At 37.4% G+C, this 14,818-nt stretch overlaps 1 protein-coding gene across 3 annotated transcripts in view; it reads left to right on the top strand.

Annotated features, from left to right (window-relative positions):
- Positions 1 to 14,818, top strand: part of nbeal1 (neurobeachin-like 1) — a 275,988-nt gene that overhangs the window by 128,986 nt on the left and 132,184 nt on the right. For all 3 annotated transcript variants that reach the window (XM_073046591.1, XM_073046590.1, XM_073046589.1), the window contains 3 exons: positions 3,292 to 3,375; positions 3,901 to 3,999; positions 6,724 to 7,304. In XM_073046591.1, the coding sequence (XP_072902692.1) occupies positions 3,292 to 3,375; positions 3,901 to 3,999; positions 6,724 to 7,304 (764 nt within the window). The remainder of the gene's footprint in view (positions 1 to 3,291; positions 3,376 to 3,900; positions 4,000 to 6,723; positions 7,305 to 14,818) is intronic.

Here is a 14,818-nt window from a genome sequence, read left to right as displayed (position 1 = left end):
CTAAGCTCCATGTACCTATCTAAGAGTCTCTTAAAAGACCCAGTTGTATCCTTTAAAATAGCTGAGAGAACAGACTTGATAGTTTGCTATCTAAGGGATATCGATTTAACAGCTGGTGAAAAGTTTAGAGGAAATTTGAGGGACTTCATTCTCACCCATAGAATAGTTGACTGTCTGAGAATGTGATAACAGAAGGAACTCTAATCACATTTTAAAAAAAAATGCTGGATAAATATTTGGAAAAAAGTCAGGATCAACAGATGGGAATTGGATTAACCAAATAATTCCTTACTTTGGATGGATTGAATGGCCCCTCATTTGGTTTTGTAAATTTAGTTCTAGAGCAAGGGAATTGAGGATGGAGAAATACTGTTGCATCATGCAAACTAGTTTATAAACTATGTTTGTTAATTTGATACACAGAGAAAACATAATTGTATTATGCTTTTTATCAATCATAGACCCACCCAGCATTTTCATGGCTGTCTTTGCATCTTCTGTGCTCCACGAACTCCACAACTGTATCTTGTGCTGTACGCTGCTTATGGTCATTATCCAGTAGCATCTTGTGTTTAAATTTAAATTTCTCGCCCTCATAACTCTTCATAATTGGTCATTCAATATCTCTTTTACATTTAGGCTTCTCCACACAGATATGCCCTCCTTCCTGACTCTGGACATCTGTAAGCCGTCCCCTTTTGCCCCACTGTATGCTACCTTGAATCACCTATGTTGCCCCAAATTTCTTTTTGAAGCTCCTCAAAGACACTCTTTGAACCCACTTCTTCAATCAAGCTTGTGTTTACCCCTCTAAAGTTTCATTCCCTGGTTCAGTGTCCATTTGATTATTTTAAATTTTGCCTTCATATTCACTTTGGCGTGTCCTTCTACATAAAAAGGCTGAAATAAATTATATCTCTTCACTCCTCGCCTCTTGCTTCCACCAATTTAAAAAAAAATTGGGAGACTTGAGATATTTTACCAAAACTATAACTTAAAATGAATATTTCATACTATCTGTAATGTCTGATTAATACCTAATTATTGGAAAGATAAAAAGTTAATTCTGTAAAATTAACCATACAGATTTTCGATAGTGGCGGTTTGATACTGGCATGGCATTTCCAAGTGCTGCTTTAATTTTATCTTGTAGGTTTACCCTTTGATTTTTTTTTGCACTGTGGTGATGGGTGGGTATTCCTGTGATTAGTAAGGCTATATGTGGTTTGGTACACAGACATTTGTGTATGATGTACAGTTGCTTGTTGGTGGTGTTACCGCTTGGTACGGTGGCTTGGTCTGGTGAGGAGATGTAGCGACATTCTGAAGGTTATTGGGTGTTCTGCTTGGCTGCTTTTTAATGCTTCTGAGGACTGCACAAATACTAATGAGACCAGATGGAAATTGGTAAGATTTCTTGTTTCTTTCACACCTACTACACTGATTTCATAGTTCAATGTTTTCTATATTGTATTAGTTGGTTGAAATCAACAATAATTGGGTGGGCAGAGGATGGTGAGGACACAACAATTTGGCATCCTGGCTTCCAAAGGGAGTAATTGGATTTCATGCTGAAGCTCATGATCTGCCTAAAGCCAAATTTAATTCCTTATAAGGCTGGACTCAAACTATTGCAAGCTACATGGATGATTTTTTTAAAACCCATCCAAATTTTTCTTCCTTTCGCAATGGAGATCCTAGTATAGAAAGATGAATTAATAATTGTCTAAAATGTTAGACGTTTGTATCTCAGTAAACAAATGATTAAAAAATTACAGCTACTTCATTCTTGAAACTTTGGTGATGTAGGATTAAAAGTGTTGTTTAGCCTTGCAAGTTACTTTTGATTATTTCTTCATAGCTGATTTGTATATTAAATTTCGTGTCCATCTTGTCTTTGAGAGTTTCAGTACACTTGTCTTATAATCAGATTTTTAATTTGGATGCATTGTGAGCTGGGGTGGGTTGGAGTCAGATTCTTGACATCAAACAGATTTTTGCACTACCTCAGCAAAATAGAGCTCCATAATTATTGGCATTAAACTGTAAAATGTCTTTTGCAACCAAATAGTGCTGTATTTTTAACTTTCATAATTGTGTTTCTGCAGTCTTCAGAATTCATTTTTAACTTTTTGAATAAAATTCCACATTTCCAAATTAAAGTGCATCTATTAAGAAGATCCTCTTTTTCTTGATTTATGATTTCTTCTCAACAGTTGCCTCTTGTAATCACGTGAGGGCATGCCTTTGATTTTTAACATAGCCTGCTGCATGTTGGACCAATTGGTATATAGAGAAATATAAATAAACCATTGTAACAATAAAGGTGCAATTTATTCTTCACTGGCCGTGGTTGCAGAGCTGACCAGCACAACTTTATGTGAGTAATGGGAGTGGGTGTGGCATGCTGCGCATTGTTCTTGCTATAGGAGATATTTGTTGCAGGTTTGTCTTGTATAGTCATGGATAATGTCAAGACTTGTCATCCTTACTAACACCAGAAACATTTTTTTCTTCTATAGTCAATTTATTGCTTAATGATAATCAGTAAAAGAAATCGGATGTGTGAGTAGGCCTTCCTTTTCCAAAATTGGAAAGAATCCTTAATGGTATTGAGAGAAGCAAAATTAATGTGATACTAAAATGTTGTTATTCAGACTGTCTAAATTTAAACTTAGACAATTACCCTGTACCTGTTATGGGTGAGTTTGAACATTTGATTTTATGATCAAGCATTCCATCTTTTTGCCTCTTTATTTTTTTGCCACTTTGGGTATGATGATCTAGCTTGGCAGAAACAGTAATGTCAGCACAAGACATACTTTTGATGTTGGATGTTTATCAAACATGTCCAGTGCAGCACAGCTCTGTGCACCCACACAGAAAAAGATTTCACTGGTTCAAAAATATATAGCCTAAAATAGGAGTACTTTGGAGCAGGACTCTGCATACTTGTTGGTTTAAACAAATATTTTGAAAGTTTATTCTTTTGATCTTTCCTCTGTTAGCAGTGAAACATAATGATTAGCAGCATGAACACCAGTTAATTTAATTTCTCCCATCATTAACAATGCCCTCAGACATAAATATCACTGAATGTTACGAAGTAATAATTGTTTACTTAAGCAAGGTAATTGCTGATTGAAAGATTCGGATGCCAAGTCTTGGTTGTTTGATACTAACCTTTGTTTCCCTAGTTTGAGAATGGAGAACCAGTGAATGAACATTCTTTCTCTTTCCTCTGTTTACAATGCTCTTTAGAAGTAGTTTATTAATCTATTGATATTCTAGGTCTTTCAGGGCCGCCTGGATATCCTTGCCGTATCAACAATCCAAGCTCTGACCGCAGTGATGCACAAATCCCCAGCTGCCAAGGTACTTGCAGCAGATATTGAAAAGGAATATAAACAACCTCTGATTTGAAAGATTTAAATTAAAAATTAATGTCCTTTTCTCTTTTCCCAAAATTGTTGTAGCACAGATAGATTCTGCAAATCTGCTAATTCTGCCTATTTTCCAGCACTTTGGCTTTTGAACTGGAAAGTTATCTTCAGTTGTTTGGAGCATAATCAGGCCACTTAGAGGGTTGGGAGGCCCGCCGTCTCCATTGACGGCTTGAGTGGAGGTTAACGTGAGAGACAGGAGGTCACGCTGTTGCCCTTTGCTGCACGAAAATATATGATCTCCATGCAGCTTTCATTGAAGGTCAGCTCAGATTGGGAAATTTGATGTGCATAGTACTTTGTGACCTATGCCCATACGTTTCTGGGCTTTCTGGAAAGGACTTTATATGGCTGGGGGCTTTTATTTTTCAGTAATGTAAAAGAGATAAGGGAAAGTACTTCCAGTTGACATAGATTATTTTGTATTGAGCTTTGTTTTTTTTAAAACTGAAACCAGGAAGTGTTCAAAGAGCGTATTGGTTACATACAACTGTATGAGGTTCTGAAGACCCTGGGCCAGCCATCACGGGATCTGCTGAAAGAGCTGATGAACATGGTAAGGCTTCACCCTCTAATTTTGAAGGCTTGTTGTTATCTCATGGGCTAACGTACAAAAATAATTTCATATGAACATCATTCGTTGAAATACTATATCTTCCAGTGCCATTGTCATTTACTGTAATTGGTTTTAGCTGAAGATGTTGCCTTCAGCTTCACTGCCTCTTGGTCACTTCTGCTCTTCCTTACATTTTTTTGTGTGCAACTGAATTCTGTAATGATAAACCTTTTCCTTTTTCTGTAGACCTCTTACTGTTCGTGCAGTCAATGAATCCTCTTTCCTCTCCTATATGATTTAAGCTTGTGCATTATTTGGCCTGCATTTGATAAAACTTGTTTGGATTTGAGAGAAAAAGCCAGCCTTCATTCCCACCCACATCCTTCCCTCTCCTCCTTCAGATTGCTTTGTGTATTTGAAGTTACCTTTAGCATGAAAATATGCATCATTTTAATCATGCGGTGCAAGAATTGGGATAATAATCCTTCAATATCAAGCCTGTTTAGAACAGAGTAGAATTGGTCTCTCAGATGTGAGCCAAAGGCCCAAATAAATTCTAAAAAATCAATAATGCAGTAATATCCGCCTCATAAAATGAAAGGGTATACCAAGCAGCCTATATACCTTTACAAAATCAATGAAGGAAGTTTGAATTGGTTTATGTTACTTTGCATTTTTTTTCAATTGCTAATGAGTTCATTGGTTTAGGTTAACAAATAAGCTGATCTGCTCTATACTTACCTGGTTTAATCTACCTGTCATTCTTCACCCTTCCTCGGTCCATTAATCATCTCTGGCCCCTATCTTGCTGCTCCACCTCTGTCCACTCTCCTCTCAGTCCTGATGTAGGGTTTTGACCCAAAACATGAACAGTTCCTTTTCCTCTCAGGTGCTGCTGGACTCATTGAGTTCTTCCAGTGAATTGTTGTTACGGATTCCAGCATCTGCAGTTTCTTATGTCTGTGACAATCCATAATTGGAAATTACATTGAACCCTTTATCAAAATCCCAGTCTGAACAGTCTGAATTTCTTTTGAAAGTTTCTTTGGATGGCATAATAGAGCTGCTGCCTTATCGTACCAGAGACTTGGGTTCAGCCCTGTCCTCGGGTATTGTCATAGCTTCCAGGTAAATTTCCTCTGGGTGCTCCGGTTTCGGTTCACTTCCCATAGACTTGTGGATTGGCAGGTTACTTGGTTCTTGTAAATTGCCTGGAGTTTGTAGGTGTATGATAGAACCTGGGGGGAAATGATGAGATTGTGGTGAGAACTTAAAAAATGGGTTTAATGGAGGATTAGTGTGAATACATAGAAACATAGAAAACCCACAGCACGATACAGGCCCTTCAGCCCACAAAGTTGTGCTGAATATGTCCCTACCTTAGAAATTACTAGGCTTACCTATAGCCTTCTATTTTACTAAGCTCCATGTACCTAACTAAAATCCTCTTAAAAGACCTTATCATATCCGCCTCCACCACCATTGCCGGCAGCCCATTCCACGCACTCACTACTCTCTGAGTAAAAAACTTACCCCTGATATCTCCTCTGTACCTACTCCCCAGCACCTTAAACCTGTGTCCTCTTGTGACAACCATTTCAGCCCTGGGAAAAAGTCTCTGACTATCCACGCAATCAATACCTCTCATCATCTTGTACACCTCTATCAGGTCACCTCTCATCCTCCTTCACTCCAAGGAGAAAAGGGCAAGTTCACTCGACCTATTCTCATTAGGCACGCTCCCCAATCCAGGTAACATCCTTGTAAATCTCCTCTGCACCCTTTCTATGGCTTTCACATCCTTCCTGTAGTGAGGCCACCAGAACTGAGCACAATACTCCAAGTGGGGTCTGACCAGGGTCCTATATAGCTGCAACATTACCTTTCGGCTCCTAAATTCAATTCCATGATTGATGAAGGCCAATACACCGTACGCCTGCTTAACCACAGAGTCAACCTGTGCAGCTGCTTTGACCCCAAGATTCCTCTGATCCTCCACACTGCCAAGAGCCTTATCATTAATACTATATTCTGCCATCATATTTGATCTACCAAAATGAACCACTTCACATTTATCTGGGGTGAACTCCATCTGCCACTTGTCAGCCCAGTTTTATATCCTATCAATGTCCCGCTGTAATCTCTGACAGCCCTCCACACTATCCACAACACCTCCAACCTTTGTGTCATCAGCAAACTTATCCCTCCATCCCTCCACTTCCTCATCCAGGTCGTTTATAAAAATCACGAAGAATAAGGGTCTCAGAACAGATCCCTGAGGCACTCCACTGGTGACTGACCTCCATGCAGAATATGACCCACCTACAACCACTCTTTGCCTTCTGTGGGCAAGCCAGTTCTGGATCCACAAAGCAATGTCCCCTTGGATCCCATGCCTCCTTGCTTTCTCAGGATGAATGGGTGGTTGATGTTCACAGCGCTTTGGTGGGCTGAAGAACCTGTTTGAGTGCTGTATCTCTCTATGGCCCTATCAATTTTCATCTATCAGAGAAGGGAATAAATGTAATTTAACTTTGTTGATACTGTTTATTTTGAATATTGTAAGTTGGTTGTAATAGATTTGTTGGTTGCCCCCTATCTCTGAAGGTAATATAACAAAAGGACACGCCACTCCCACATCTGTAGCTGTGCACATCTTTAGAGTTTAAAGGAAACTTGTTTGCTCTTGGTTTTATTTGTATAACTTTCTGCTTGTACTTCCAGGCTATTGAAGGTGACCATACCTCTGTTGGAATGCTTGGAATCAGTAATGTCCAACCACTTCTCCTACTCATCCAGTGGCTCCCAGAGCTCGACTCCTTTGAGCTACAAATCTTTGTCTCTGATTGGCTGAAGAGGATATGCTGCATCAATCGTCAAAGTCGCACATTCTGTGTAAATGCCAGCATAGTGAGCCATATTCTTGTGACATTGAACTGCCATACGAGACTGCACCATACATGTGCCGAGAATCTGATTGGACTGCTGGGTGCTTTAGGCAGCCAGTCGTTGAGCTCAGGAGAAATCTTGCAATTATTGAGGATGTTGAGAACCGATGACACTAAACAAGCCCACCCTTATGTGGTTCCAGTGACACGTGCAATACTTGGCATAGCCCGGAAACAGGGTTTGGATAATGCACTACAGTATTTTAACCTCTCCCACAGCATGGCAGGGATTATGGTGCCCACTATTCAACGTTGGCCTGGTTATGGCTTTAGCTTCTATGCATGGCTATGTCTTGATCAGGGGCAAGATGCAAGTGGAATCTTTGGGAAAGGAGGCAAGAGGAAACAGTTGTACAGGTAGGAAAAATTATTTGTTCATGCTGCTGATTTTCTCTGCACTCAAGATGAAATTGTTTCCAAATTTTACTGTGTAGTTGTCATCCACCTAGGAATTGTTTAAAAAAAAGGAAGCTTGGACAGATACATTTAACATCTGTCTTTGTTTTTGGTTTGAAATCTCCCAAGAACTTAAAATTAAAACTTTGAACAATACTGAAGACAATCTAAGAAAAAAATCATGAGGTTCATAAAACTACTTTTCTCTCCATTTTCTTTGAACACTTTTGCTTGTTATAAGAAATATGTAAGCTGGAGAAAGCGGCTGTTTGATAAGCTGAGACAGTCGAAAGCATGAAACTACCAAGTAATATCAAACCAGATTCAATACCAGAGTAATGTTTGGAATAGACTCACACTTGACAGAATATTGATTTTTTTGGAACCTGGATCAAGATCTGGATTGATTCCAGAATGTTGTTTCTTTCAGTGGAGTTTGTTTTACTCTGCAGCTAATCTGGATGAACAAGGAAAACATTGTTTCAGGTTGTATTCAGTCATTTAAGTACCACAGTATGGTCTGTAGATCTATTCATTTTATGCAATAAAACTAAAATCTTAATATTCAGAAGTTCTAGTAGATCCATTGTTCTCTGACAGCAGCAATTAATTTTCCTTCAGTTGAAAAGCTTTCTAGTATTTTAATCACTAGCATTTTAATTCTTCTTGTATTATAGAAACTTAATAATTGATATTTATTGGGTCTTATTTCCCACTCCCTTTAAGTTTGCCAGGATTTTGTTTGCCCCCTCCCTTTAAACTCGAGGGATTCATTGAAAAACCTTATTCTATTGCTGTGTAACATGTTTTTAAAGATTGAAATTAAAGGTATATTGGGTATTAATAGGAATAGCATTCATTGGTCCAGAAAATCTGGTAGTCTGGGGCCACCAAATATCAGTGCAGGATTATTGGAGCTTTACAGTCTTTCATGAAATTTTCTTTGTGTGTCTTAGAATTTGTTGGCAATTAGCAGTCTGTCTGAATAACCAATGCTTTTAAGAACAAATAAGAACAATGTATAAGACCAGATAGTAAATGAATGCCATAAGTATAACATTATAGATTAAAACACTCTTGAGTGGTAGGATAGAGCACAGAACAGTCAGGAAGAAACTTATTCCAGTTAGTGATTCAGATTTATTCATTGAACATAATGAATGCAAACAAGGCCACTTTATTTATGGTAGAGAGCCTCTTTCAGACCGTCAAAGAAGATTGCAGGATTGAGATCACTCAAATTCCTGTTGCTGTCATATGTATACAGGAGTTTATATTGGAGATTGTGTTGCATGTTAGGGAAAACGGATATCCAATTGAATATTTTGCAAAGCCTACGTTAGAAGTGGCTTAAACTAACCTTATTTATAGAGAACTACAATTGTCTTTAACTTGTTTTGGAGGTTTGGAGTTTTTGTTGAAGGCCTCCCTGTTGGTTGATTCATAGTTTAAGTTTTGCTTTTTTTTCTGTAAATGGTTGATAAGGACTCTCTTTGAATTTTATAATTTCCCCCTTTTCTCCCTCCTTTTTTTTTCTTTTAATCTTTTATAATCTTTTGCGGGTAGGTTAGTTTTAGTTTTCTTCTGATTTTCTTTGTATTAAGTTCGATAGCCTGGATGGGTCGGAGAGGAATTTTCCAGATTTTTTCTCCTCAATTGGCAACTCGGTTTTTTTCCCCCGGGTGATCACATGGGTTTGGGTGGGATGAATAATAAAATAAAATGGGCGACATGGTGCCCTGTTGGTTGGCACTGTTGCCTTGTGGGATTCGGTGAAAACTAGAGTTAAGATTGGATCAGCCATGATCTTGTTGAATGGCGGAGCAGGCTTGAGGGGCCGATTGGCCTACTCCTGCTCCTATCTCTTATGTTATGTATGTTATGTTATACTTATGTTGAAGTTGTTCCTATTTATAATTCTGTTTTCTAGTGCATAAATTAGTTATTATTTGCTATATTATTTATACAGAACTTTTGTTAACGACACAGAACTGGAAGTTATACTTGGGTTAATTTTTTTGGTAGAGCTAGCTGCTTTTTTAGGTAGCCGTCTAATTTTGGGTTGCGAGGGGGGGTGGGTTCTTCAGTTCCAACACTACTCACTGTTTCTTTTGTTTTCCTTTGTTATTCAGGACATGTCTCTGTTTTGATTCTACAGATCTATGTTTACATTTTTGCTCCCAGACTGTTATTGTACTGCTTGATTTTTTATATGCCTGCTACCTTCTATGCACTAACAATTGATAATGGTTAATTCACTTAAATTTGTGAGCTGGAATGTAAAGGGATTGAATCATCCTGTTGAAAGAAGGAAGGTCTTCTCGCATATTAAACAACTCAAAGCTGACATTGCTTTCCTTCAAGAAACTCATATTCGTAGTTTTGATAATTCTCGGCTTCTGTCAAGGTGGGCGGGTCAGCATTTTCATTCATCCTTTGCTGCCAAAGCTAGGGGAGTCTCCATCCATATTAATTCAAATATTCCTTTTGAACTCCATAATAAAATATCTGATACAAATGGCCGTTTTATTATTGTTTCTGGTAAATTATACAATACTAAAGTTGTACTAGCAAACCTGTATGCTCCCAATTTTGATGATGTTAATTTTTTTGAACGTTTTTTCTCCTTGCTACCAGATTTAAACTCATACTCTCTTATACTGGGTTGCGATTTCAATTGTTGGTTAGATCCTAATTTGGATCGATCGTCCTCTGTTACTAGACTACTTACTAAATCTGCCTTAGCTATTCACTCTTTTCTCTCTAATTATGGTATCTCTGATATATGGCGTTTCCTTCATCCCACTGAGAGAGACTATTCTTTTTTTTCACATGTTCACCATACCTTTACTAGAATTGACTACTTTTTACTTGATAATCAACTTATTCCATTTGTCTATTCTTGTGACTATCAGAGTATACTGATTTCTGACCATGCCCCAATTACTTTGTCTTTAAATTTTCCTGGTCTCCCTCAGAGGAATAAGCACTGGCGTTTTGATTCGACTTTATTATCGGATGATGATTTTCTAAAATTTATTAAGGATCAGATAACCTTTTATTTTAACACCAATACATCATCTGAAATGTCATCCCAGATTGTCTGGGATGCCATGAAAGCATACTTGAGGGGTCAAATAATCTCCTATACAGCAAATCTTAACAGAAAGTCCTGTGCAGATTGATTAGACCTCATTAATCAGATTAAAGAATTGGATCAACTGTATGCTCAAACTAAGAATCCTGAATTATACAAGAAGCGTGTAGAACTTCAAACTAAATTTAATCTTCTGTCTACTCAACCTGTCGAATGCCAACTTCTTGAAAGTAAGAGTCGCTTCTATATTCATGGTGACAAATCTGGTAAATTTCTAGCCAATCAGCTGAGACGTTCCAAAGCCAAACAACATATTACAAAGATCCGGAAGGAGAATGGAGACTTTACATCGGATCACTGAGAAATCAATGACGCATTTAAAAATTTCTATTCTCGACTTTATTCCTCTGAATCTTTGAATGACAATATCTCTGTTGATCACTTTTTAAATAATCTGAATATTCCTTCGCTTTCATCTGATTTTAAAGCCAAACTTAATGCGCCTATATCATCAGAAGAAATATCTTTTACAATTTCTGCACTGTCCTCAGGGAAATCTCCTGGACCTGATGGGTTCCCCGTAGAATTTTATAAATCATTTTCTTTACTTCTTTCCCCTCAGTTATTCTCAGTATTATCTGACTCGTTTAATTACGGTAAATTGCCACCCTCTTTTAATGAGGCATCTATTATTCTTTTATTAAAAAAGGGTAAAGACCCAACAGAGTGTTCCTCGTATAGGCCGATTTCTTTGCTCAATGTTGATGTTAAAATCTTGGCCAAAGTTTTGGCTTATAGATTAGAAACTGTTATTCCCTCTATTATTTCTGATGATCAAACTGGTTTTATTAAAAACCGTCTTCCTTTTTTTAACATTCAGCGTTTATTTAACATTTTATATTCACCTCCAACTGGGATTCCTGAATGTGTTATTTCCCTCGATGCGGAGAAAGCATTTGATCGTATAGAGTGGAACTACCTTTTTGCAGTTTTAGAAAAATTTGACTTCGGTCAAAGTTTTATCTCTTGGATCAAATTGCTGTATTTGTGTCCTACTGCTTCTGTTTTGACTAATTTTCAGAAATCCCAGTTATTTAACCTCAAACGTGGCACCCGCCAGGGATGCCCTTTAAGTCCCTTTCTCTTTGATTTGGCTATAGAACCTTTGGCGATAGCATTTCGAAATTGTCCTGAATTGACCGGGATTTGGAGAGGGGGTGTTGAGCATAGAGTTTCTCTTTATGCTGATGACTTATTATTTTTTCTTTCAAATCTGTCTACATCCTTACCTCCAATGTTTTCACTTCTTGATCAGTTTAGCCAGTTCTCTGGCTATAAACTTAATTTACATAAGAGCGAACTTTTCCCAATTAATAAAGAAGCACAAGAATTAACATTTCGTGATCTCCCTTTTAAAGTAGTTCATAATCAATTTACTTATCTTGGGATTACAGTCACAAGGAAGTTTAAAGATCTCTTTCGTGAAAATTTTGCCAATCTTTCATATACCGTAGATTCCGGACTACAGAGCGCACCTGATTAAAAGCCGCTGGCTCTAATTTTAGAAATAAAATCAATTTTTTAATTGTAAAGGCTGCACCGGATTTTAGGCCGCACCGGATTTTCGGCCGCAGGTGTCCCACATTGTAATACGAGATATTTACACAGAAAGATATTACACGTGAGGATTTTTTAACTTTTAATTAAATCCATATGGTAACAAAAACAAATACATATTGCAAATGCTTTTTTTCGAACCGTGCCCGTAACGCGGCTACTTTTAAATATACGTTGCGTATACTTCTTTACTGAACAACATTCCAATATCTCCTAACGACTGGTAAAAAATATATATACTGCAGCCTACCAGGAAAAGTTATTGATCGCCTTTAACTTAAAAGCAGCGTTTCGCTCCGCCGCTCGACCCCCGCCTTTCCGTTTATCGCAAACGGCATTTTTCCCACAAGACACCGCGAAACCGGGTGTGACGTCATAGCATCCCGCGATGTAGTACAGAAAACAAATATAGTTAAAACTCTTCTAACTTTAACTAGAAAATGAATTACTAAGCGAAAATATTATAAACTAAATAACTGCCATAAGGCAGCACAATGCTTCGAGTGTTTTCCATGTTGATGAGGGTGAGTACAAATGACTGATTTACAATAATTTAATTGTGAAAGTGCGCTTGATTTATCGTACAATTTCATTGAACAACTCATCAATTTTATTGGTCTACTGTTACGAGGCAAAATGTTTACGAGGCGGCATGAAAAAAATCATGTATTAGCCGCTCCGTATTAAAGGCCGCAAAGTTCAAAGCTGTTCAAAATGTGGGAAAAAAGTAGCGGCTTAAAATCCGGAATCTACGGTACTATAAAACAGAGTCTGTTACAATGGTCACCTCTATCTATGTCTTTGGTAGGTCGTATCAATGTTGTTAAAATGTATGTTCTCCCTAAACTTTTATATTTATTTCAATCAATCCCAATTTTTATTCCTAAATCTTTTTTTGATTCCTTAGACTCTATTATTTTGTCATATCTGTGGAAGAATAAGCGCTCTAGAATTAATAAAGTTTATCTCCAAAAATCTAAAAAAGAGGGTGGCATGGCTTTACCTAACTTTCGTTTATATTATTGGGCAGCAAATATATGTTGTGCTACCTTTTGGTCTTTTTTCCATGGCCAATCCGAGTGCCCTAATTGGGTGGCAATGGAGTTGAGTTCCACTAAAGATTTATCTATCTCTGCACTTCTTGGCTCTGTACTACCTAGTAGTTTGTCCAGATTAATTGTTAATCCTCTTGTTAGACACACTTTGCATATATGGGCTCAGTTTAGGAAGTTTTATGGTTTCCATGGTTTTTCCTTTTCTAGCCCTATCTTACATAATCACCTTTTTTTACCTACTACGTATGATTCAGCATTCCATGTTTGGTATAGGAAGGGCATTAGACATTTTGAAGATCTTTTTATTGATAATCGCTTCACATCTTTTCAACAGCTCTCTGCTGTTCAATCTGCCCAATGCTCATTTTTTTAGATATCTCCAAATTAGACACTTTATTAATCCTTTAATTCCTAACTTTCCTGAAATGCCTGAGAAAAATGTTATGGATTTCTGTCTTTCTATTAATCCACTAGGTAAAGGTTTAATATCATTTATTTGTGATAAATTAGCATCCTTACGGCGTGCCCCTGTGGATAAAATTAGAATGGCTTGGGAGCATGGTTTAAATATCTCCTTATCTGATGAGACTTGGGATTCGATTCTCAAATTGGTTAATTCAACCTCTCTTTGTGCTCGCCATTGCCTTTTACAGTTTAAGATTGTTCATAGAGCCTATATGTCTAAATCTAAACTATCTCGATTCTACCCTGGCATTAGTCCGCTCTGTGATAAATGCAAAAGGGGCGAGGCCTCTCTCATTCATATGTACTGGTTTTGTCCTAGCTTGGAGAAATTTTGGAAAGACGTCTTCATAACGTTATCTTATATTCTGAATCACCACCTAGAACCTAACCCTTTAATTGCTTTGTTTGGTTTTTTGGGTGAGACAGATTTACGTCTGAGTTCGACTAAGTGTCGAATATTATCTTTTGCTTCTCTCCTGGCTAGACGTTTAATCCTCCTTAGATGGAGGGATGTTGCCCCGCCCACACATGCTCAATGGCTTAATGATATTATGTCCTGCTTAGACCTTGAAAAAATTCATTATTCAGTTCTTAATTCGGATACAAAGTTCCATAAGGTCTGGGGACCTTTTATTGAGTACTTTCATAACCTTCCTCTTAACTAAGGTTTTTTTTTTTCGGTCCCTTGCTTTCAGCTCCTTTTCTGTTGGTAGTAGGCATTAATATCTTCTGTTGCTAAGTGTATTTGCAGTTTTGGGGGTTTGAATGTCCTGATGTATACTCTCTAGATTGTGTTGTAGTTGGTCTGGAGTTCTTTTTTGTTGCGGGGCTTGGGGAGGATACTAATTTTACATATCTTCAATTTGGGTGCTTTCTCAATTATCTTCTTTTGTATTATATTATTATTGTATGTTTATTTTTGTACTGTATTAATGTTCTTCATTTCGATCTGGTTTTTTTTATCTGAAGCGATGTAGAAAATGTATTAAAAAAAACTAATAAAAAAAAAGAAGTGGCCTAAACATTTCGAGTTTATGAAGTGAGTAATTGATGTTGAGTTTCTAGTTCTAAGTCACAGACTTTGCCCTTGCAGTTGATCCAAAGATTTATCCCACTGTTTCTTGCATCATTGGATGATACAGATGAATTTGTAACAGGGAATTTTGGAATTGGGAATTTCAGAATTCCAGTTAGAGTTGACCATCATTACCTTTGAAACAGAATGTATAAACAATTCTCAA

Source organism: Hemitrygon akajei, chromosome 5 (genome assembly GCF_048418815.1).
Source record: "Hemitrygon akajei chromosome 5, sHemAka1.3, whole genome shotgun sequence".
Lineage (NCBI taxonomy): Eukaryota > Metazoa > Chordata > Chondrichthyes > Myliobatiformes > Dasyatidae > Hemitrygon > Hemitrygon akajei.
Note: the sequence above shows the minus strand (reverse complement) of the source record. Positions and strands in the feature narration are given on the sequence as shown.